A 26,596-nucleotide genomic window follows, 5' to 3' on the forward strand; every position below is an offset into this window, starting at 1 on the left:
CTTGCAACTAAACCTTGGAAAAATACATGTCAAGTGTCAGTCTATTTATTAAAAACAAAAGCAGAAAGAAATTAAGTATATAAACAGTAAGATTAAAGAATCAATATAATGCAGGTAACATGCTGGTAAGGAATAAAACCACATTCAAATATATATGCAGAAACTGGCCTTTTTCACCAATGAATTTTATAGTAAAAGAAAGTATTAGTCACTCAGTTGTGTCTGACTCTTTGCGACCCCATGGACTGTAGCCCGCCAGGCTCCTCTCATGGAATTCTCCAGGCAAGAATACTATAGTGGGTTGCCATTTCCTACTCCAGGGGATCTTCCTGACCCAGGGATGGAGCCCAGGTTTCCTGCCTTGCAGGCAGATTCTCTACCATTGAATCACCAGGGAAGCCCAACTGCGAATTCCCTGAAGGAAGCTTTCCAAGAGATGATTTACATCTCTATTTAGAATCTGGAACTGATGAGAGTGTATGATGTGCTTGTATCATTTATAAATCAGTAGTTTTAAAACTCATGTGTTTAAAAAAAGAACAACTAAATCTTTCTGAGCAATATAATCAAAATGCTTGGAACTTTTCATGTTTTCTGATTTGAATACTTCTAAAGTTTCAAATCTTAGTCTGTCAAATAAATCATGGCATTTCAAAAATGAATTTATCTTTATAGAGATTAAACATAAGAAACGTGGGTTTAGCTAATTTTATTATCTTATAAAGATAATACAATGAATATAAGACATTTTATTGTTGTTCAGTCACTCAGTCATGTCCGACTCTTTGTGACACCAAGGACTGCAGCATGCCACGATTCCCTATCCTTCACTATCTCTTGGAGTTTTCTCAAACTATGTCCACTGAATTGGGGATGCCATCCAACCATCTCATCCTCTGTCATCCCCTTCTCCTCCTGATTCAGTCTTTCCCAGCATCAGGGTCTTTTCGAATGAAGCAGCTCTTCACATCAGGTAGCCAAAGTACTGGAGCTTCAGTTTGAGCATTAGTTCTTCGAATGAATATTCAGGACTGATTTCTTTTAGGATGGACTGGTTGGAGCCCCTTGCTGTCCAAGGGACTCTCAAGAATCTTCTCCACCACCACAGTTCAAAAGCATCAATTCTTCAGTGCCCAGACTTCTTTATGACCTAACTCTTATATCTGTACATCAATACTGGAAAAACCATAGCTTTAACTATACGCACCTTTGTCAGCAAAGTAATATCTCTGCTTTTTAATATGCTGTCTAGGTTTGTTGTAGTTTTTTTTACAAGAAGCAAGCATCTTTTAATTTCATGGATGCAATCACCGTCCACAGTGATTTTGGAGCCTAAGAAAATAAAGTCTATCACTGTTTCCATTGTTTCCCCATCTATTTGCCATAAAGTGATAGGATAGAACCAGATGCCATGATTTTCGTTTTTTGCATGTTGAGTTTTAAGCCATCTTTTTCACTCTCCTCTTTCACCTTTATCAAGAAGCTCCTTAATTCCTCTTCACTCTCTGCCATAAGGGTGGTGTCATCTGCATATATGAGGTTATTGACATTTCTCTTGGCAATCTTGATTCCAGCTTGAGGTTCATCCAGCCCAGCATTTCGCATGTTGTGCTGTGTATATAAGTTAAATAAGCAGGGTGACAATATACAGCCTTGAAGTACCCCTTCTCCAATTTTGAACCAGTCTGTTGTTCCACGTCCAGTTCTAACTGTTGCTTCTTGATCAGCATATAGGCTTCTCAGGACATTTTGTACTTTATGATTAACCCTAATTCATAGAATATAGATGGGCCATTCTCTGCATACAGGCAGGTTGTAGTGTGTATATATATGGCTCATCTGTTCTGTGTACAAGCAGGCCTCAAAGATATTTTGTATTTGGCTCCAGACTACCTCAACAATGTGAATATCAAAATAAAGCAAGATATATGAATTTTTTGTTTCTCTATGCAAATAAAAGTTATGTTTATACTATACTATAGTCTAATGATGTACAATAGCATTATATATAAAAATGCACATACCTTTATTTTCAATACTTTACTGCTAAAAGAATGCTAATCATCTGAGCATTTATAGGGTAACATTAAAAACCACTGATCACGGATCAGAATAATAAATATAATAATAATGAAATGGTTTGAAATATTGCAAGAATTATCAAAATGTGACAGAGAAACATGAAGTGAGCATATGCTGTAGGAAAAGTGGTGTCGATGTCCTTGCCTGACACAGCGTTGCCATAAATGTCCAATTTGTTTTTTTTTTAAAGCATTATCTGTGAAGCACAATACAATAGGTGTGCCTGTATTTCTGCATGTCCTCATACATAAATCAACACACATCAGGACATAGGTGAGAACTAATCTGTGAGAATATTTGTATGTTCCCACATTATCAGCTCTACTGAAACTGATCCATCTGTGCAAACAGGAACATCTGTAAACTTTGGGTAAATGGGCTGAGATATGCAGGGGCACTGAGGACTGCTCATGACCACAGGACTGTGTGTTCCAAACTCCAGCAAAGAGAACTAAAAAAACAGGGAATTTCCCTGGCATTCCAGTGGTTAAGATTCTGTTCTTAAACTGCAGAAAGCGTGGGTTCAATCCCCAGTCAGGGAAATAAGATACCACATGGTGTGTGGCCACAGGCCCCCAAAAAGAAAAAGGCAACTCAAAGAAAATCTGACTCTGATTATTCCTATTATTCAGTCATCAAAGCTATAGTCTGAATGTCTTATCTGGGTAACCAAAGGGTTTTACCAGTTGCCCATGGAGAGTATCACCAGTATCAGTAAGCTTACATTCTTCAATCTAAACATACTTGGAGGGCTTCCCTGGTGGCTCAGTGGGAAAGAATCTGCCTGCCAATGCAGGAGAGATGTGTTCAATCCCTCGTCCAGTAGAATCCCACCTGCTGCAAAGCAACTAAGCCCATGAGCCACAACTATTGAGCCTGCGCTCTAGAACCTGGCAACCACAACTACAGGCCTGAGCTTACAGTCCACAGCTACTGAAGCCCTTGAACATTGTAGCCCAAGATCCTAACAAGAGAAGACACCACAATGAGAAGTCTACACGCAGCAACTAGAGAAAAGCTCGAGCAGCAACAGAGACCCAGCACAGCCAAAAATAAATAAGTAAAATTATAAAGATACTTGGAGAAAATCTTCTGTTATTTGTTTTGCAATGGCCCCTTTCTGTTTTTCCAACCAGGTTGGTCTCTGATGATGACACTTGTTAGACACTTGCTCCTGGATTTCTCTTCACACATCAAATGCAACATAATCAACCCACAATGCTCCACACAAAGCAACCCCTTCATCCGTCTTCCCCATTTGACTCTCATTACTTCTTTTCCAGGCTCACAGTGTTTAAAAAGTAAATTAAAATAAACTCTTTCCTTAATCATAATCAGTGCAAATGAATTTAAAAAGTAAATAAATACTAGCTATACCCTAGAACTCTGAAAAACACATTCTTAAGATGATGTTTTTACTTTCTAAGCTTCTGTATGTGTTTTTTTACTGCTGTTGTATTTTTTTTGTATGTGATCTTAAAGACACAAGTTCACATATTTAAACAAAATGGGATTAAAGAAGTTTTGGCCACAGCAATCAGAGCAGAAAAAGAAATAAAAGGAATCCAAATTGGAAAAGAAGAAGTAAAACTCTCACTATTTGCAGATGACATGACCCTCTACATAGAAAACCCTAAAGACTCCACCAGAAAATTACTAGAACTAATCAATGATTATAGTAAAGTTTCAGGATATAAAATCAACACACAGAAATCCCTTGCATTCCTATAAACTAATAATGAGAAAACAGAAAGAGAAATTAAGGAAACAATTCCATTCACCATTGCAACGGAAAGAATAAAATACTTAGGAATATATCTACCTAAAGAAACTAAAGACCTATATATAGAAAACTATAAAACACTGGTGAAAGAAATCAAAGAGGACACTAATAGATGGAGAAATATACCATGTTCATGGATTGGAAGAATCAATATAGTGAAAATGAGTATACTACCCAAAGCAATTTATAGATTCAATGCAATCCCTATCAAGCTACCAACGGTATTCTTCACAGAGCTAGAACAAATAATTTCACAATTTGTATGCAAATACAGAAAACCTCGAATAGCCAAAGCGATCTTGAGAAAGAAGAATGGAACTGGAGGAATCAACCTACCTGACTTCAGGCTCTATTACAAAGCCACAGTTATCAAGACAGTATGGTACTGGCACAAAGACAGAAATACTGATCAAAATAGAAAGCCCAGAGATAAATTCACGCAGATATGGACACCTTATCTTTGACAAAGGAGGCAAGAATATACAATGGATTAAAGACAATCTCTTTAACAAGTGGTGCTGGGAAAACTGGTCAACCACTTGTAAAAGAATGAAACTAGAACACTTTCTAACACCATACACAAAATATACTGAAAATGGATTAAAGATCTCAACGTAAGACCAGAAACTATAAAACTCCTAGAGGAGAACATAGGCAAAACACTCTCTGACATACCTCACAGAAGGATGCTCTATGACCCACCTCCCAGAATATTGGAAATAAAAGCAAAAATAAACAAATGGGACCTAATTAAACTTAAAAGCTTCTGCACAACAAAGGAAACTATTAACAAGGTGAAAAGACAGCCTTCAGAATGGGAGAAAATAATAGCAAATGAAGCAACTGACAAACAACTAATCTCAAAAATATACAAGCAACTCCTACAGCTCAACTCCAGAAAAATAAATGACCCAATCAAAAAATGGGCCAAAGAACTAAATAGACATTTCTCCAAAGAAGACATACAGATGGCTAACAAACACATGAAAAGGTGCTCAACATAACTCATTATCAGAGAAATGCAAATCAAAACCACTATGAGGTACCATTTCACGCCAGTCAGAATGGCTGCGATCCAAGTCTACAAGCAATAAATGCTGGAGAGGGTGTGGAGAAAAGGGAACCCTCTTACACTGTTGGTGGGAATACAAACTAGTACAGCCACTATGGAGAACAGTGTGGAGATTCCTTAAAAAACTGGAAATAGAACTGCCTTATGATCCAGCAATCCCACTGCTGGGCATACACACCGAGGAAACCAGAAGGGAAAGAGACACGTGTACCCCAATGTTCATCGCAGCACTGTTTATAATAGCCAGGACATGGAAGCAACCTAGATGTCCATCAGCAGATGAATGGATAAGAAAGCTATGGTACATATACACAATGGAATATTACTCAGCCATTAAAAAGAATACATTTGAATCAGTTCTAATGAGGTGGATGAAACTGGAACCTATTATACAGAGTGAAGTAAGCCAGAAAGAAAAACACTAATACAGTATACTAATGCATATATATGGAATTTAGAAAGATGGTAACAATAACCCTGTGTACAAGACAGCAAAAGAGACACTGATGTATAGATCAGTCTTATGGACTCTGTGGGAGAGGGAGAGGGTGGGGAGATTTGGGAGAATGGCATTGAAACATGTATAATATCATGTATGAAACGAGTCGCCAGTCCAGGTTTGATGCACGATACTGGATGCTTGGGGCTGGTGCACTGGGACGACCCAGAGGGAGAGTATGGGGAGGGAGGAGGGAGGAGGGTTCAGGATGGGGAACACAGATATACCTGTGGTGGATTCATTTCGATATTTGGCAAAACTAATACAATATTGTAAAGTTTAAAAATAAAATAAAATTAAAAAAATAAAGTGAACATACTGTTATATGTGTTTTCATTTAGTATTTCATTAAGATATTTACTTTAATGATTGTATAATATTATAGTACATGCGATCATTTATTTAACAAATCCTCTATGACTGCATCAAATAGTAAGCTGTCATAAATAACTCTGTGTTAAATATCCCTGAAACTTAATCTTTGCAAACAACCTTAATCATTTTCTCACATAAATTCTCTGATGTGAAATTGCTGAGAGTCAAGTATAAACCCCTTGGACAGCAAGTATGAATCCCTTGGACAGCAAGGAGATCATCCATTCAATCCTAAAGTAAATCAGTCCTGAATATTCATTGGAAGGACTGATGCTGAAGCTCCAATACTTTGGCCACCTGACACAAAGAGTCAACTCATTGGAAAAGACACTAATGCTGGGAAAGATTCAAGGCAGGAGGAAAAGGTGATGACAGAGGATGAGATGGCTGGATGGCATCACTGGTACAATAAACATGAACTTGGGCAAACTCCAGGAGATAGTGAGGGACAGAGAAGCCTGGTGTGGTCAGTCCATGGGGTGGCAAAGAGTCAGACACGACTAGGTGACTGAACAACAACAACAAAGCATGAAGATTTTCAGAGGAAGCTGTTAAGCTGCTAACCTACCCTCCAGAAGTATGATACCATTTTTTACTCCCACCCATTGCCCTGCACATTCACAAATCCAGGTGTTTGAGCTTTGTTTTAATTGACATCAGTTTGATTCCAAAAAGTTGAATCACTTTCCCAAGAATCGTACTAGAGATGCAACAGCTTCTGGCTCCCTGCTTATCCCGCACCTGCCCACCCTGGTCCATGTGCTCTTACTTCTTAGATTAAACTCCTGAATGCTAGCTCAGGGCCCATCACTCCACGTCAAGATGTCTCTTTTACAAAACTGTCCTCTCTAACCTCTCTATCCTTCATATACATGAGTCAGCTTCCTTGGCATCACTAGGTAGTTGTGAGGGTCGAATGAAAAAATGTGTGTTACCCACCTGGTATTTCCTTTTGTTGAATGCTTTGCAGGTGTCTGGTTCTTTATTCACTGGATCAGGGCATCATGCTTTTGCTTATGCTGGTCCCACCTCCCAGAATGCCTTCCACATGCATTTTCACCTGCTGAAGACCTAACCACACACCACTAAGTCTGGCTCACATGCCTAATTCCTTGGAAATGCTCTCCCTGTCCCCTTATGTGGGCTTGTCCCAACCCTTACAGATGTTATGTCATTTTTTATTAATGTCTATAAAAATCATGACCTCCTAGTTTATAAAGCTAACATAGTCATTTTTTTTTGTTTCTTCAACTAGACTGTATATGTTGACATCAGGAAATATATTGTATTTGACTTTACCATATTTGTATTACCTGTGGTGTCCTGAGACAAAGAAATTTCCACTGCGAGCTGAGAATTTTAATTCAGGCCAGAGAAATTTATGGAAAATCTATTACCATATTATTTAGGTATAAGATAAATCAGACAGAGAAAGGTACAGCAGATGGATCCTATAGCTATAAACACAACTTCAAATGTCCAACACCTCATTCTCATGGAACAGACAACACCTTCCACAGTATAAGCGGTTAAGGTCATTTTCAGTTCAGTTCAGTCGCTCAGTCGTGTCCAACTCTTTGCGACCCCATGAATTGCAGCGTGCCAGGCCTCCCTGTCCATCACCAACTCCCAGAGTCTACACAAACCTATGTCCATCAAGTCTGTGATGCCATCCAGCCATCTCATCCTCTGTTGTCCCATTCTCTTCCTGCCCCCAATCCTTCCTAGCATTAGGGTCTTTTCCAATGAGTCAACTCTTCACATGAGGTAGCCAAAGTATTGGAGTTTCAGCTTTAGCATCAGTCCTTCCAATGAACACCCAGGACTGAACTCTTTAAGGATGGACTGGTTGGATCCTTTTGCAGTCCAAGGGACTCTCAGGAGTCTGCTCCAACACCACAGTTCAAAAGCATCAAATAAGCCCAGCTCTTTACATGAGGTGGCCAAAGTACTGGAGTTTCAGCTTCAACATCAGTCATTCCAATGAACACCCAGGACTGATCTCCTTGCAGTCCAAGGGACTCTCAAGAGTCTTCTCCAACACCACAGTTCAAAAGCATCAATTCTTTGGTGCTCAGCTTTCTTCACAGTCCAACTCTCACATCCATACATGACCACTGGAAAAACCATAGCCATGACCAGATGGACATTTGTTGGCAAAGTAATGTCTCTGCTTTCTAATATGCTGTCTAGATTGGTCATAACTTTGCTTCCAAGGAGTAAGTGTCTTTTAATTTCATGGCTGAAATCATCATCTGCAGTGATTTTGGAGCCCAGAAAAATAAAGGTTGACACTGTTTCCACTGTTTACCCATCTATTTGCCATGAAGTGATGGGACCAGATACCATGATCTTCATTTTCTGAATGTTGAGCTTTACGCCAACTTTGTCACTCTGCTCTTTCACTTTCATCAAGAGGCTCTTTAGTTCTTCACTTTCTGCCACAAGGGTGGTGTCATCTGCATATCTGAGGTTATTGATATTTCTCCCGGCAATCTTGATTCCAGCTTGTGCTTCCACCAGCCCAGCGTTACTCATGATGTACTCTGCATATAAGTTAAATAAGCAGGGTGACAATATACAGCCTTGACGTACTCCTTTTCCTATTTGGAACCAGTCTGTTCTTCCATGTCCAGTTCTAACTGTAGCTTCCTGACCTGCATATAGGTTTCTCAAGAAAAAGGTCAGATGATCTGGTACTCCCATCTCTTTCAGAATTGTCCACAGTTTATTGTGATCCACACAGTCAAAGGCTTTGGCATATTCAATGAAGCAGAAATAGATGTTTTTCTGGAACTCTCTTGCTTTTTCGATGATCTAGCAGATGTTGGCAATTTGAACTCTGGTTCCTCTGCCTTTTCTAAAACCAGCTTGAACAACTGGAAGTTCACTGTTCACGTATTGCTGAAGCTGGGCTTGGAGATTTTTGAGCATTACTTTACTAGCGTGTGAGATGAGTGCAATTATGTGGTAGTTTGAGCATTCTTTGGCATTGCCTTTCTTTGGGATTGGAATGAAAACTGACCTTTTCCACTGCTGAGTTTTCCAAATTTGCTGGCATATTGAGTGCACCACTTTCACAGCATCATCTTTCAGGATTTGAAATAGCTCAACTGGAATTCCATCACCTCCACTAGCTTTGTTCATAGTGATGCTTTCTAAGGCCCACTTGACTTCACATTCCAGGATGTCTGGCTGTAGGTGATCACACCATCGTGATTATCTGGATCGTGAAGATCTTTTTGTACAGTTCTTCTGTGTCTTCTTGCCACCTCTTCCTAATATCTTCTGCTTCTGTTAGGTCCATCCCATTTCTGTCCTTTATTGAGCCCATCTTTGCATGAAATATTCCCTTAGTATCTCTAATTTTCTTGAAGAGGTCTCGAGTCTTTCCCATTCTGTTGTTTTCCTCTATTTCTTTGCATTGATCGCTGAGGAAGGCTTTCTTATCTCTCCTTGCTATTCTTTGGAATTCTGCATTCAGATGGGAATATCTTTCCTTTTCAGCTTTGCTTTTCACTTCTCTTCTTTTCACAGCTATTTGTAAAGCCTCCCCAGACAGCCATTTTGCTTTTTTTGCATTTCTTTTCCATGGGGATGGTCTTGATCCCTGTCTCCTGTACAATGTCATGAACCTCATTCCATAGTTCATCAGGCACTCTGTCTATCAGATCTAGTCCCTTAAATCTATTTCTCACTTCCACTGTATAATTATAAGGGATTTGATTTAGGTCACACCTGAATGGTCTAGTGGTTTTCCCTACTTTCCTCAAGGTCATTTTACACCCTATGAAAATAATGACCATTTTTGTCTAAGCAGTTATTCTGGGTGCTTCACATGTCTTATCTTGTTTAAGTTTTTCATCAACCCTACATCAATCCTATCACTTTCATTTTGCACAAGAAAAGATTGAAGCTTAGATTCATGAATTAGTCTGGTTGAAATATCAGAGCCCATAAGTAGCAGGATGGGACTCAAATCCACATCTTTTGGCCTCTTTTCCATCTGCTGATGGGCCTCCTTATCCCCTGGATGGCCTGATAACCTTATCACGTCTCTGTGTAGCTAGAACAGAGATAGTGGGAAGAGGTGTAGTTGGAGTTAAAGGAACAGGCCTACCATAGAGATCTTATGGCCAGATAGTTAAAGCCTGACATGGACACAGGCATATTTGTGGTGAGTGGGAACAAAGAGGGTACCTGAGGGCAGGCAGACCAGCTGTCAGCAGAAAGAACCAGCACCCACAGCCGGATTGAGAGAGAAACTTGCAGCTAAGTGAGACACATGGTACCTGTGGAACAGGCCAAACAGAACTCATGTCCTGTTTGTGGCAGCAAGACTCACTTTTGATCACATCAGGTGGTGAAAGAGCTACATATACACTGCTACATGGGGCTGACTCTAACTCCAGGTCCAGGCAGGGCCGAGCCTATGAGAAATCCCTCCAGTTCCTGCACGAGGCTGATATGGGGAAAGACAGACAGCAGGATGAAAACTGCCTGTGATGAAGATAGACTCCCCTGGAAAGACACAAATGATGTGGTGGAATCACACAGAATTAAATTATAATGTAAAGGTCCAATTTATAGAGCATGAAAGTAAATTTACTAGAAAGTAAATCTAGTGGCACAGAACATTTTAGAGCCTCCTGCTTAGTCGCAACAGAGACTTGGGAATTCTTGAGTTCAATTTCAAATTGTCAAAGGACATTTCTTGGAAATCACAGGTTATCACTCATCAAAAACTGCCCATGGGAGAGAAATGAGGAGGTCATGTTCAGATGCAATTCTGAGTCAAGAGGTCTAGGTGAACCTGAGATTCTGCATTTCTAAGAAGCTCCAGGAGATGTAGGTGCTGCTGGCTCTGGCACCACAGTTTGAGTCACAAGGAATTAGGAAGCCAGCAGGAGAAGTGGGCCAATCTGGGAGTGAAGAGAGGGGATTTTAAGAAAATATTGTGTAAAAAAGGAGAAAATTTAGGAAACTAATATTTTTGCACATTATAGCATGGTCTACTAATAAGCATCTGTAAAAGTGTATCATCCAAATAATAGCTGTGAGCAAAAACAAAGCAAAATCAATCTACCTCGAGAGCTGGAAAATACTTTATTGCCCAGGATTCTCTAAAATGATCAAATCAACCACAAAATCATCTAAATGAAAAATGTAGCCTGTTTTCAGACTCTAACCAGGAAGTCTAGGGTCCTATTTATCTCACGTTGGCTTTTATGTTTGGCTTTTATGTTTTATGCTGGGTCCTGATTGCCTTGGAAGAGCTGTCTAGTTGTGATGAGTAGGGGCTACTCCCTGTTGCAGTGCACGGGATTCTCACTGAGGGGGCTTCTACTGATGCTGAGCAAAGACTTCAGTAGTTGTGGCACAGGGGCTCAGCAGTTGTGGTGCAGGGCTTAGTTGCTTTGCGGCATGTGGAATCTTCTCAGATCAGGGATTGAACCAGTGTCCCCTGCACTGGCAGGCAAATTCTCATCCACTGCACCACCAGGGGAGTCCTAGTTCCTTATTTTTACTTGCTATTTCTTCTGTGAATTAAAATCCTGCATAGCACCTACTATACTTTCCTATTGACTAACTTCCAGAAATCAGGACAGAAGAGGAAATAAGGGAAAGAGAATAAAGCCCCACTTATTCTGGGCTGGCTCACTCCCAAGTCCCCTGCCCACCATCCCCCCACCGACCCCCGCAAAAATCAGCCTCTCTCAATCAAATCCAACACCAAAGGATTGTCCTGGAGTGATGAGGGCTGGGACAGGTGAGCAGGAGAGGGAATCTGGGCTATACACAGGTGGGGTGAAATCATTTCATGAACACACTGCCTGGGTATCATTTCCAAACACAGAAATGAAGCTAACAGTGATACTGAGAGTGGACCAAGGCACAGATCAAAAGTCAAGTTACCGCAGTTATTAATTCAGTCTCCAAATTCAATTTTCCCTCAAACATTTTAGAATCTCAATCCCATGATTTTCAGGTTTTAGAAGGAAGAATAAGAATCTGTTATGTTCCTAAGTTGTACTACAGAGTATTTTAGATGAGTCATATTTTATGGCTTTGGGGAAAATTTAAGACAAGTGCAGGTTAACAGAATTACATTTACAACAGAAAATCTGACAGACACATTGTCTGAGAGTAAGTAAACACCACCTACAGTGCTCTCAGGGAAAAGATTATATCAAGAGCTGTGGTTAATGTTTTCCTGACACAGCAGTTCACATTTTTCCTGACCTACACTGAAACTGGAGATAATTAGGAGGGAGTTTTTGCCCTGTGACTAACTGAAGCTGCTCCCTGGGTAGCGTTCGGGCATTACGTTGAATATTCTTTCATGTTACAAGGGTTTCATTCATTAAATCACAGCTACAGCCATTAGATGGGTCTGGGGTGGTAAGAGTTTTAAAGAGCAGTTCTTTCAGTTATGTACGGAGTTGTCATGTGTGTGTGTGTGTGTTGGTTTCCACTTGTTCATACCTGTGTTACTCACTCACCCTCACAACCAGCAGTCCCTCAGCACCCTCTCTATGCCCTGTAGAATGCTACTCTCTGGGGACAAAGATGAAAACAAGATGCTCCCTGATTTTAAAAAGCCTCAAAGTACTATGAAATGCAGATCCCAAATTACAAAGCATGCCACAGGTGCTATCTTTTAATTATGATGAAATTCACATAACATAAAATTTAACCATTTAACCATTTTTAAGTGGATAGTTTGGTGTTCAGTACATTCACATTGCTGTGCAACCAAGCTTGTCAATTTTTTTTTTTTTTTGCCTCATAAAACTGAAATTCTTACCCATTAACAAACAACTCCCCATTTCCCCCTTCCCCAGTCCCTGGAAACCATCATACTATTTCCTGTCTTCTTGGATTTGACTACTCTAGGAATCTCACATAAATGGAATGAGAGTATTCATTTCTTTTGTGTCTGGCTTATTTCATTTAGCAAGATGTCATCAAGGTTTATCCATAGGTCAGAATTTTCTTCCTTTTAAAGGCTGATTAATACTTCATTGTAAGGATTTGGCTCCTTCCAACTTTTGGCTGCTATGATCATAGGTGTACCATAAATGCTATCTTAAAAGAGTATATAAGACACTAAGGGTATACAAGACCTTTTAGAACTAATACCCATAAAAGATGTCCTTTTCATTATAGGGGACTGGAATGCAAAAGGAAGTCTTATGGGAGGAAGCAGGGTAATGGCTAATACAGTTTTGCCAAGAGAATACACTGGTCATAGCAAATACCCGCTTCCAACGACACAAGAGAAGACTCTACACATGGACATCACCAGATGGTCAACACAGAAATCAGATTGATTATATTCTTTGCAGCCAAAGATGGAGAAGCTCTCACAGTCAGCAAAAAAAAGACTGGGAGCTGACTGTGGCTCAGATCATGAACTCATTATTGCCAAATTCAGACTTAAATTGAAGAAAGTAGGGAAAACCACTAGAGCATTCAGGTATGACCTAAATCAAATCCCTTATGATTATACAGTGGATGTGAGAAATAGATTTAGATCTGATAAAATGCCTGATGAACTATGGACAGAGATTTGTGACATTGTACAGAAGACAGGGATCAAGACCATCACCATGGAAAAGAAATGCAAAAAAACAAAATGGCTGTCTGGGGAGGCCTTACAAATAGCTGTGAAAATAAGAGAAGCAAAAAGCAAAGGAGAAAAGGAAAGATATAAGCATCTAAATGCAGAGTTTCAAAGAATAGCAAGGAGAGATAAGAAAGCCTTCCAAAAAAAAAAAAAAAGAAAGCCTTCCTTGGCGATCAATGCAAAGAAATAGAGGGAAAAAAAAAAAAAAAAACAGAATGTGAAAGACTAGAGATCTCTTCAAGAAAATTAGAGATACCAAGGGAACATTTCCTGCAAACATGGGCTCGATAAAGGACAGAAATTATATGGCCTTAACAGAAGCAGCAAATATTAAGAAAAGATGGCGAGAATACACAGAAGAATTGTACAAAAAAGAGCTTCATAACCAAGATAATCACGATGGTGTGATCACTCACCTAGAGCCAGACATCCTGGAATGTGAAGTCAAGTGGGCCTTAGAAACCATCACTACAAAGCTAGAGGAGGTGATGGCATTCCAGTTGAGCTATTTCAAATCCTGAAAGATGATGCTGTGAAAGTGCTGCACTCAATATGCCAGCAAATTTGGAAAACTCAGCAGTGGCCACAGGACTGGAAAAGGTCAGTTTTCATTCCAATCCCAAAGAAAGGCAATGCGAAAGAATGCTCAAACTAGGTACTCAACTCACATGCTAGTAAAGTAATGCTCAAAAACCTCCAAGCCCAGCTTCAGCAATACGTGAACAGTGAACTTCCAGTTGTTCAAGCTGGTTTTAGAAAAGGCAGAGGAACCAGAGATCAAATTGCCAACATCCTCTGGATCATCAAAAAAGCAAGAGAGTTCCAGAAAAACATCTATTTCTGCTTCATTGAATATGCCAAAGCCTTTGACTGTGTGGATCACAATAAACTGTGGGAAACTCTGAAAGAGATGGGAATACCAGACCACCTGACCTGCCTCTTGAGAAACCTATATGCAGGTCAGGAAGCTACAGTTAGAACTGGACATGGAACAACAGACTGGTTCCAAATAGGAAAAGGAGTGCGTCAAGGCTGTATATTGTCACCCTGCTTATTTAACTTATATGCAGAGTACATCATGAGTAATGCTGGGCTGGCGGAAGCACAAGCTGGAATCAAGATTGCTGGGATAAATATCAATAACCTCAGATATACAGATGACACCACACTTATGGCAGAAAGTGAAGAGGAACTAAAAAGCCTCTTGATGAAAGTGAAAGAGGAGAGTGAAAAAGTTGGCGTAAAGCTCAACATTCAGAAAATGAAGATCATGGTATCTGGTCCCATCACTTCATGGGAAATAGGGACACAGTGGAAACAGTGTCAACCTTTATTTTTTTGGGCTCCAAAGTCACTGCAGATGGTGACTGCAGCCATGAAATTAAAAGACACTTACTCCTTGGAAGGAAAGTTATGACCAACCTAGATAGCATATTCAAAAGTAGAGACATTACTTTGCCAACAAAGGTCTGTCTAGTCAAGGCTATGGTTTTTCCAGTGGTCATGTATGGATGTGAGAGTTGGACTGTGAAGAAAGCTGAGCACCAAAGAATTGATGCTTTTGAACTATGGTGTTGAAGAAGACTCTTGAGAGTCCCTTGGACTGCAAGGAGATCCAACCAGTCCATCCTAAAGGAGATCAGCCCTGGGTGTTCTTTGGAAGGGCTGATGCTAAAGCTGAAACTCCAATACTTTGGCCACCTCATGTGAAGAGTTGATTCATTGTAGAAGACTGATGCTGGGAGGGATTGGGGGCAGGAGGAGAAGGGGATGACAAAGGATGAGATGGCTGGATGGCATCACTGACTCAATGGACATGAGTTTGGGTGAACTCCGGGAGTTGGTGATGGACAGGGAGGCTGGCGTGCTACAATTCATGGGGTCACAAAGAGTCGGACATGACTGAGCAACTGAACTGAACTGAAGGGTATATTAGTGTGTGTGTGTGTGTATAAAATTATATATATATATATATATATATATATATATATGTATATTTACACTAAAAGTATAGTGTGTATATATATATACACTAATATGTATATTAGTATATTAATTATATGTTAGTACATTAAGTATATAGTATATTAAGTATGTATATTAAATATATATAATATAAATTAGTATATATAAGGGTATATTAAGGGTATATTAAACTTAGGGTCTTGAGGATGCATTCACGTTGACTCAGAAAATGAGGAGATTTTCGTCATCCAGATGATGGAGGGCCTGGGTCTCTGAGGCTGAGGGGCAGCATGTGCACTGGGAACAGAGAGGATGTGGTGCTTTGGGAGAAACTACACACAATCCGAGTGCAGTGGTGTGTGTGTGTCTCAGACATACTGTCTGTGGAGGGAGGTGGGGAAGAGCTCTTAATACCTTGTCTGTTCTGGCTTAGTGTCTTCTTCAGGACTCTGTCCTGGTCCCAGGTGAGGGCCTCAAGCTGACTGTGGAAGGAACATCACCAGCAGACATGGAAGCTGACAGGTTCAGGTCACAAGCCTCTCTACCATCTTTCATGTGGATCTTCTCTGCTTCCTTCCATTTGCTTTGACTTTTAGCCAATCTCTAGACCCTGCCTCCATCTGAGGTCCTGATTCCTCACTTAGGACTGGGTCATTATTCAGGCTCTTCTCTGGTAGACACAAGGTCACCTCACGGCTCCTGCTGGAGTGGACTTGAGGCTAGGCTATGGTTCCAGCAGCAGCTCACACAGCCCAGTAAGGATCAGATCTGGGCTAAGAAAGAAGCAGTCTATGGGGGGAGGGCAGGGGGCTGGCAGCTCAGTGTGGGTGAATGGAGAACAAGGCTACAGGAAGGGCTAAGGGACAGAGAGGGAGGTTGCAATCAGAGAATATCATGGGAAGAAGAGAAGATTTCAAAATACAAACAAGACAAGATGGAAAGGAATGAGATATTGGAGAGTTAGGGCCAGGAAGACAAGGCTGACGTCCCAGACTTTGTATGAATAATCAGGTGTCACATATAGTGTCCTGAGCCAGGTTAAGATGGAGCCCCAGATCCCAGAGCCCATCAATCACCATGAGGGAGCTCACAACACAGGGGGAAAATTGCTGGTATACCCATGCCATGGTCAGTTTCCAAGAAAGATTCACCTACAATGTCACTGATCTAATCTGCATCCATTAGGAGCAAACAGTCCCCCTGACATAGTGGTAAGGAAGCCAAGAACAGATGTGGTGCTAAATCTTTAGCTGGATTCAAAGAGGCGAATGGCTTAAACTAACCTTTTCTCTTGAGTAAATGGATGTTTCCAGGTTCCTCAATACCAGAGGACTGTCCGAGTTATATCTGAAGTTCACACTGAAAAAGGAAATCCTTCCGTCTGGGGGCCAGAATGGTGGTGGACGATACTCAAGTTCCCAGGGTGCTTCTTTCTCAAGGTCTGTATATTCAATCCCCCTTTCTACTGAAACCATCTGAAAGACATATGACATCACATCAGTTAGTATCAGAGGATCTAGTTTATGGGTGTTCAGAGATTGTAAATGAAACCTCCTGCTTTTCTATGGTTCAGAATATCTCAGGTCTCAACATCCACAAAGGACAGAAGTAGGAGTCTGATGAGGCCTTGGATGATTTGCAAACTTGTTCATCATCTTCAACACTTTTACACACGACTACTTCCTTCAATTTTATATAAAAGCTAAAAAAAAATAGAGAAATGAATGGTAAGATTTTATTGATCCACCTTTCACATCTGAATAAAAAAGCAAAAGTTTTTTTTTTTTTGAAAGAAAAGAACACTTATGGACATCAATCAGTATGTGTGGCTACAGAAGGGCCACGTGTTACAGATGTCCAGAACTGGACAGTCATCAAACATCATTTTAATAATTAGTCACTTTCTACTCTGTTAGAAGAAATAAATGGAGAAACTTCATTTTTATTGTTTTTCTCCCTTTAGGAGAAGGTAAAAGTATTCAAAAGTATATAATTTACTTATTGACTAAGGCCTCTTAAACAACTGTAATTCCACACTTTTGAGAGCACATTCTGAGAGGAAGCCTACCTACCAGGAAGAAGGCCCACCAGCAAATTCAGGTGTTCAATACACACATGAATAAGTGATAAAATGGGGGGCTGGAGAGAAATATTAATTAAATAAACCTTAAAATACTGGATTCTTTTCTTTTACCAAAAATAAGAAATTACCCATTAAGAAGCAAAGATAAACTAGCTGCTAAGAAACGAGCTTATGTTGTCTCCAGAATTTCAGAACCTCTCTCCTACAGAGACATTTATTGTATTTGAAGACAGTTTGTGATGAATATAAAACCCTCTGACATGACATACATATGTGGGAAAATATGTATATATTTTTATTAACTTTAAGCAGATGGAAAGTGAAAGTGAAAGTCAGTCAGTCAGTCAGTCATGTCCAATCTTTGCAACTCATGGACTATAGCCTTCCAGGCTTCTCTGTTCATAGGGATTCTCCAGGCAAGAATACTGGAGTCAGTAGCCATTCCCTTCTCCAGGGGAGCTTTCCAATCCAGGGACAGAACCTTTGTCTCTTGTGGCTCTGCATTGCAGGTGGATTCTTTACCATCTGAGCCACCAGGGAAGCCCTTAAGCAAATGGAGGAGAACATAAAAAAAACTTTGTAAGATAATGTGAAAAAAAAAAAAAAGAGAGAGAAGAAAGGGTTGTATTATTTTATGTAAGAATTGCTTTTATGCCATATAACAGGAAGGAGACCTGAAAAGGCTAAGAACAGAAAGATAAACATCACCATGTTCTCAATTTCGGCACTTTGCCTGACGCACCACTGGAACATCCCCGTGAGTGTGAGCGTGAGAGACAGGACCAGGCCAACCTGCCCGAGATCCAAGGCTAAATGAGGAAGAAGAGGAATAAAATTAGTCTACTTCTCAACCCCTCACACAGGTCTTTCTGTCACTTTACAAAGAAGACTCCTTTATTTTTATGATTTTTATTGGAGTATATAGTTGATTTACAAAGTTGTGTTAGTTTCAGGTGTAAAGTGAATTAGCCAGATATATACATATAATCTGTTCTTTTTAAATTATTTTCCCATATATGTTATTACAGAGTATTAAATAGAATCCCCTGTGCTATACAGTAGGTCCTTTTTAGTTATCTATTTTATTATAGAGTAGTGAGAAGACTCCTTTATAATATTTAAATCATTTGCATGTAATGATAGTATCATTCATAATATTACTTCTGTTGTAGAGACAATAATATAGTAAACACACACACACACATTCACACACACACTATGAGGGACTTTCCTGGTGGTCCAATAGCTAAGACTCTGAACTCCCAGTGCAGGGGGCCCAGGTTCGATCTCTGGTCAGGCAAAGAGACCCCACGTGCCACAACTAAGAGTTCACATGCTGCAACTAAATTCCTGCCTGTTAATAACTAAGACTAAAGAGCCTGCGTGCCCCAACTAAGACCCAGTACAGCCAAATAAATAAATAAAATTTTAATAAGTTATTATGAATTTAGAAAGAGCTAACAAAATTTTTGTTGTTTAGTCACTAAGTCATGTCTGACTCTGTGACACCATGGACTGTAGCATGCCAGGCTTCCCTGTCCTTTGTTATCTCCCAGAGTTTGCTCAAATTCATGTCCATCGAGTTCATTATGCTATCTAACCATCTTATCCTCTACCACCTCATTCTCCCCCTGCCTTAAATCTTTCCCAGTATCAATGTCTTTTCTAATAAGTCAGCTCTTTGCATCAGGTGGTAAAGTACTGGAGCTTCAGCATGAGTCCTTCCAGTGAATATTCAGGGTTGATTTCCTTTAGGATTTCCTAATTTGATCTCCTTGCTGTCCAAGGGACTCTCAAGAGTCTTCTCCAACACTACAACTTGAAAGCATCAATTCTTCAGCCCTCAGCCTTCTTAATGGCCCAAATTTTACATCCATTGACAACTCTTACATGACTACTGGAAAAAACATAGCTTTCACTATATGGACATTTGTTGGCAAAGTGATGTTGCCGCTTTTTAATATTCTGTATAGATTTGTCATAGCTTTCCTTCCAAGAAGCAAACGTCTTTTCATTCATGGTTGCAGTCACAGTTTGCAGTGATTTTTGGAACCCAAGAAAATAAAATCTGTCACTGCTTTCAATTTTTTCCCATCTATTTGCCATGAAGTGATGAGACCGGATGCCATGATCTTAGATCTTTGAATGCTGAGTTTTAAGCCAGCTTTTTCACTCTGCTCTTTCACTTTCATCAAGAGGCTCTTCAGTTTCTCTTCACTTTCTGCCATTAGAGTGGTATAATCTGCATATCTGAAGTTATTGATATCTCCCAGCAATCTTGATTCCAGATTGAGCTTCATCCAGCCTGGCATTTTGCATGAGGTATTCTGCACATAAGTAAAATAAACATAGTGACAACATATAGCCTTGTCATACTGCTTTCCCAGGTTTTGAACCAGTCCATTGTTCCATGTACAGTTCTGTTTTTTCTTGACCTGCTTACAGGTTTCTCAGGAGATAGGTAACATGGTCTGGTATTCCTATCTTTTTCAGAATTTTCCACAGTTTATTGTGATCCACAGAGTCAGAGCCTTTCACATAGTCTTTTCTGGAATTCTCTTGCTTTCTCTATGATCCAATAAATGTTGGCAATTTGATCTCTGGTTCCTCTGCCTTTTCTAAAACAAGCTTGTATAGTTGGAAGTTCCCAGTTCACATACTGTTGAAATCTTTGAAGGATTTTGAGTATAACTTTATTAGCATGTAAAATGAGTGCAATTGTATGATAGTTTGAACATTTTTTGGCATTGCATTTCTTTGGGATTGGAATGAAAACTGACCTTTTTCAGTCCATGGCCACTAATAACTTTTCCAAATTTGCTGGCGTATTACATGAACAGCATCATCTTTTAGGATTTGAAATAGCTAGGCTGGAATTCCATTACCTCCACTAACTTTGTTCGTAGTGATGCTTCCTAAGGTCCACTTAGCTTCACCCACCAGAATGTCTGGCTCAAAATGAGTGACCACACCATCAGGGTTATCCAGGTCATTAAGATCTTTTTGGTACAGTTTTTCTGTGTATTCTTGCCATCTCTTCCTAATCTCTTCTGCTTCTCTTAGGTCCTTACCATTTTTGTCCTTTATCATTTAATCCCACCTGGAGTGAGATACACTTGACAGTATAATATAGTTGAGGATGCCATTGTTCAGATTTTTGTCCTTATGCTACAATTATCATTATGTAATTTCACTTTCTACATCCAATGTAGCTGCAGTTGAAATCACAAAAACAAGGCAGTGGGTTCTAAGAGCCAATGCTTTTAAATCTAAAATATTACTCTCATTTTTCCATTATTAAAGACTGTAATTCAGGGCTATTTCTATGGAATAGTGAGAGATGGTGAATTCATGCCACACAATCCAACAACTTCTTATCTGGGACCCACACAGCAGTGAGGATACTGTTTTTGCTATAGAGAATCTTTCTCAGACCCCTACAATGAAGGGATCCAAGTAGCCCTAAAGCTAAAACCTAAAACCTAATCTGTACAAATAGCTTAACAGTAAACCTGGTTCTCTCTATCCAGCTATAGGACACTACCTAGGATGTTCAGAGGTCATCTTGCTACAGTTATGTAGATCTCAACCCATTCAAAGAAAGATAAAAAGATAAAAGATCTCAATGAAGACCTACTGTAAACAAACAAACAAACAAGCAAACTACTCAAGAGCAATCTACCGTTTCAGTGCAATCCCTATCAAATTGCCAATGGCATTTTTCACAGAATTAGAACAAAACGTTTCCATGTTGTATGGAAATACCATGTATGGAAATACAAAATACCATGAATAGCCAACATAATCATGAGAAAAAGAAGAAAAAATGAAGCTAGAAGGGATCACGCTGTCTTCAGACTATACTAGAAAGCTATAGTAATTGAAACAGTATACTGTATTGGTGTTTTTCCTTCTGGCTTACTTCCCAAAAAAAAAAAAAAAAAGAAAGAAACAGTAGATTACTAGCACCAAACCCAGAAATATAGATCAATGGAACAGGACAGAAAGCCCAGAGATAAACCCATGCACCTGTGTCACCTATGAGAAAGGAAGCAAGGATATACAATGGAGAAAGACAGTTTCTTTAATAATTGGTGCTGGGAAAACTGGACAGCTACATCTAAAAGAATAAAATCAGAACACTCCCTAAGACCATAAACAAAAGTAAACTCAAAATAGATTACAGACATAAATGTAAGACCAGACACTAGAAAACTCTTCGATGAAAACATAGGGAAAACTCTGACATAAATTGCAGCAAACTTTTTTACCCACCTCCTAGAGCAATGAAAATAAATAAAACACAAACAAACGGGACCCAATTAAGCTTAAAAACTTTTACACAGCAAAAAACAAACAAACAAAGACAACCTGCAGAATGGGGGAAAATATTTGCAAATGAAGTGACTGATAAGGGATTACTCTCCAAAATATAAAAACAGTTCATGCAGTTCAATATCAAAAATAAATAAGTAAACAGCCCAATCAAAAAATGGGCAGAAGATTAAAACAGACATTCTCCAAAGAAGACATAATGATGGCCAAAAAGCACATGAAAAGATGGTCAACATCTCTAATTATTAAAGAAATGCATATCAAAACTACAGTGGGAAAAAATGAAACAAAAAAAAAAAAAGCAAAAAAATACAGTGAGATTTCACCTCACACCAGTCAGAATGACCATCATCAAAAAGTCCACAAACAATAAGTACTGAAGAGGATGTGGAGAAAAGGGAACCCTCCATGTAAAGTGGTACAGCCACTATGGAGAACAATATGGAGGTTCCTTTAAAAACTAAAACTAGAGCTACCATATGATCCAGCAATCTCACTCCAGGGCATATATCCAGAGAAAACCATAATTCCTAAGGATACATGCACCCTAATACTTACTGCAGCACTATTTACAACAGCCAGGACATGGAAGCAACCTAAATGCCTGTCAACAGAGCAATGGACAAGGAAGATGCAGTACCATATATACAATGGAATGTTACTCAGCCATAAAAAAGGGCAAAATAATGCCATTTGCAGCAACATGGCTGGACCTAGAGATTTGCATACTGAGTGAAATAAGTCTGAGAAAAGTAGAATATGATATTGCTTACATATGGAATATAACAAAAATCTAAAAATGAACTTATCTACAAAACAGAAGTAGAGTAACAGGTGTAGAAAATAAACTTATGTTTACCAGGGGATAAGGGAGGGAAAGGATACACTGGAAGACTGGGATTGACACATACATACTACTATATATAAAATATTAAAATAGATAACTAATAAGAAACTACTGTAAAGTACAGAGAACTCTGTAATGATCTATATGGGAAAAGAATCTAAAAAAGAGTGGATATATGTATGTGTATAGCAGATTGACTTTGCTGTACATCGGAAACTAAGACAACTGTGTAGATGAACTATACCCAAATAAAACGTAACATAAAAATGAAAGAATGGCCTGAGCGAGCCAAAGCAGAGGCCCAAGGCACCACAGGTCTGCTGGAGCAGGCACGTCATACCTGGTCTTTGCTCCTGAAGATTCCAAAAGTCAAAACCAGAAATTCTTTTCTAAAGGACAATTCATTTGAAGTATTAATCAAAATGCAAATTACTAAAAAGAATACAGGCACCCCAATGTTCATGGGGTATGGAAAAAGAATCTTTAAAAAAGTGAATATATGTATAACAGATTCACTTGGCTATACACCTGAAGCCAACACATCATAAATCAAACATTTGCCAATCAAAAAAATATTTTAAATTATCTCAACAAGGACTTACTGTAAATAAATAAGTAAATGGAAAAAAAGATAAAGGTTCTCATCAAGACACAAATTACTTTACATGGACACACTGTGGAGTCACATGCTGCAGACACTTTAATACAACTCATTAGAACCAAAGAGTATATATTAGACAAGATGACAACAGTTTAATAACTACAAACAAAGCTATCAAATGCAAACATACCACAAATATTCACATCTGTACTTACTTTCTGCCAGAATCAGGGCCCCAAAGGCAACAAGGGTGACAAAGATGGCACAGGTGACATCCAGATACACAGCGAGCCATCGGGACGTCGTCAAAAGCAGGAACCAAGCCTCTGCATTTGTGAATCATAATAAGTGTAATACATAAACAGAAAAACCATGTTCATGAGGGAGAGCATTTTCTCAGTTGAGCTACAGAAGATTTTATACAAGGTAGGACAGCAAAGTTACACACCTGTAACTTCAAAGGAACCTGAAGATTCCAGAAAATTCGGTTCAACACAAAACAACATATGGGACACAGAGGAATCAGTCCAGGAAGCATGCTTTGAAAACTTCAACCCATGGGTTATAAAGAGAAATACCATCACAGGAAAGAAGATGGAAAAACATCTCATTTTTGTGTTTCCTGCAGTGCTGGGCCTCAACATGAAGATCCTCCTCTCAAAGGGTCAGCTGTTCCCAGCTCTGACAGCAGAGAGCACAGCTCACACCATTTCCAGCACCTTCTGCCCTCACTACAGGGCCTGAGGTGGTTATTCTTAGAAGCCAGTGTCCACATGACCATCAGCTAACAGGATCTGTATGTGGCTTTCAAAATGCCATGTTATCTTCAAAATACATTAATGATTGGAAAGTTTGGCCAGGATTTTATAGACTTAGAAGAAATTCTGAATTTTCTACCTAGGCGGGGAAAAAAAAAAAAAAAAACAACTCTTCACTGATAATCAAGTAGGTAGCAAGTCAGGAAATTATTTTCCTCAATATGTCTATTACTCTCCATGTCTGCCATGAAAAGAGTCAGAAAACCACACCTGAGAGGCAAGAACAGACACCATCTGGTTCTGAAAATAAAATTTTATTGGAACACAGTCATTGGCTGATGTCTGATCTTTGCCTGTCTTTGTGCTACAATGGCAAAGATGAGTAGTTACAATAGAGACAGCACACAAAGCCTACAATATTTTCTATCTGGACCTTTGGAAAAAAGAAAAGCTTACTGAATCCTGCCTTAAAGAGACAGAAGCCCACAGTGCACAGTGATGGAAGGACAATGCAGGCCAGTCAGGGGAGAGAAGCAAGGCTGTGAAGGGGGAAGAGGGGAGCACAGGGGGATGCTGAGAGGAAGGAGTGGGGGAGGCATGTGTGCAGAGGGCAACATGGGCTGACACACAGAGAGGCGCTGGCCAGCCAGGCCACCTGAGACAGAGGTCAGGCCTCAGAAGGCAGCACATCCCATGCTTAGAAATCATCTCCAGAAACGTACAGACCTGAGTGCAAATCCTGGTATGCATCAAACAGCTCCTGAAACTTCTGTTCAGCTTTGTATGCCCGGATGGTCCAGAGTCCCCGGATAGAAGATGCTAAGTGGGAAAATACCGGGCTCCGAGCTGGGGAAGCAGAGACAGACACACATCAGAGAAAGTCAGGGAGGCTGGATGCGAGGAAACCACTGCCTCCCGGGCTCTGTGGTCACACGTCCTGCCAAAGGGAATCCTCCATGTGACCCTCAAACTCCTGCTCACACCAGGCTTCAGTTTAATGACCTGGGAATGAGAGATTCTCTTTGAAACTATCTTTGATCAAATTCAAAATCCCAGCTAGATTTAGATAAAGAAATTCTTTACTGGTTCTTTCATCAAGGTTTTCTCAAACATGCCTCCCTCCAAATTCTTCTGGTGTCTTTCTAGGTGGAAATTGCTCACAATTTTTTAAAGTATATTGAAGTATAGTTGATTTACAATAATCTGCTAGTTTCAGGTATGTAGTATAGTCATTCAGTTCTTTTCTCTGATTATATTCCATTATAGGTTATTACAAGATACTGAATAAAATTCTCTGTGCTTTACACTTAATCCTCGTTATCTATTTGACATATTAATAGTAGTGTGACTATTAATCCCATACTTCTAATTTGTTCCTCCCTCCCTCTCAGTCCCCTTTGGTAACTGCAAGTTTGCTTTCCATGCCTCTGAGTCTATTTCTAGTTTGTGTATAGATTCATTTGTATTATTTTTAGATTTCATGTATAAGTGATATCATATGTGTCTTTCTCTGACTTTCTTTACTAAGAATAATACTCTCTAGATCCATCCATGTTGCTGCAAATGGCAATATTTCATTCTTTTCCATGGGTGAGTAATTATTGTTCACTAATTTTTTAACCAGTAGCATTTTAAAATTTATTTCCTAATTAAAGTCCTCACCACACTGAATTTTGATGAGCTACCTGTGCATTGATTCCACCTTAGATGAGTAACCTAAGGGCTGGGATAGAGTCACTACATCGCTCACCCAGGACCAGAGCCGGACCCAGGACAGGGTGAGACAAGTAAGGGGAGCAGACAGTCTGCCGCCTCCCCCGTCCTGGGCCTCCCCCTGCACCTGCGCCAGGAGCCTCTCTGTGGGTCACAGGGCACCCGGTACTGCACCACCCTTGTGCCCACAGGACCCGGCAGATGAGGAGCCTTTGAATAGTCTTGACTTCTGCTCCAGGAACATGATGGATGTTTTTATATCTGCCTGCTAGACACCTGTCCTGTTGTTTGGCGGGCACTGTGGCACGTGACACTCACACCACCCTTTTAGAATCTGACAGCGGCCTCAGTGTCCATCTTTTGAGTGACTTCATGTGGTTGTTGGGCCTGATGTCACATGACTGCAGAGGCTGGAGGTATATTTTTCAAATATATCACTTCTGACATATATTTCCTGAGGTCTCCTTTCCTTTTCCTAATCTTTTCCTTTCCTTGTCATATCTGGTTAACTTCAGGAGAAGAAAAATTCTCTATTTTCCTTCTACATTAGTTCCAACATGATGAAATACTTTCAAGAATAGTATTCACAGAGTGGATACTCTGTGTAAGGAAGTGTGTCGTGAACAAGACAGAAATGGTCCCTGTCCTCATGGTGCTCACATCTGTCCTCCTTGGACTAAAATGCAAAGTGCAGCTCCATTTGCCTTAAGGGCCAAACCTACTCTCAGGGGCCATAACTTTCAATCACCTAATATTAACGGTGAGAAATTCCACAGAACAGTCTAAGGAATTTCAGGGGTCTGGTTAATTGCTGTACAAATGGAAGCCAGCACGCACTGTCATCCCAAACTGA

At 39.8% G+C, this 26,596-nt stretch overlaps 1 protein-coding gene across 3 annotated transcripts in view; it reads right to left on the reverse strand.

Moving 5' to 3' along the window:
* LOC133243936 (ATP-binding cassette sub-family C member 4-like) overlaps positions 1-26,596 on the reverse strand; it is a 590,639-nt gene that overhangs the window by 261,812 nt on the left and 302,231 nt on the right. For 2 of the 3 annotated variants that reach the window (XM_061410637.1, XM_061410638.1), the window contains 4 exons: positions 24,757-24,876; positions 23,488-23,598; positions 18,198-18,298; positions 16,690-16,881 (listed from right to left, as the gene is read on the reverse strand). In XM_061410637.1, coding sequence (XP_061266621.1) covers positions 16,690-16,881; positions 18,198-18,298; positions 23,488-23,598; positions 24,757-24,876 — 524 coding nt within the window. Of the gene's footprint in view, positions 1-16,689; positions 16,882-18,197; positions 18,299-23,487; positions 23,599-24,756; positions 24,877-26,596 lie in introns of those variants that run through there. The other variant, XM_061410643.1, reaches the window with a different exon arrangement.

Source organism: Bos javanicus, unplaced genomic scaffold, assembly GCF_032452875.1.
Source record: "Bos javanicus breed banteng unplaced genomic scaffold, ARS-OSU_banteng_1.0 tig00001600_1, whole genome shotgun sequence".
Taxonomy (NCBI): Eukaryota; Metazoa; Chordata; class Mammalia; order Artiodactyla; family Bovidae; genus Bos; species Bos javanicus.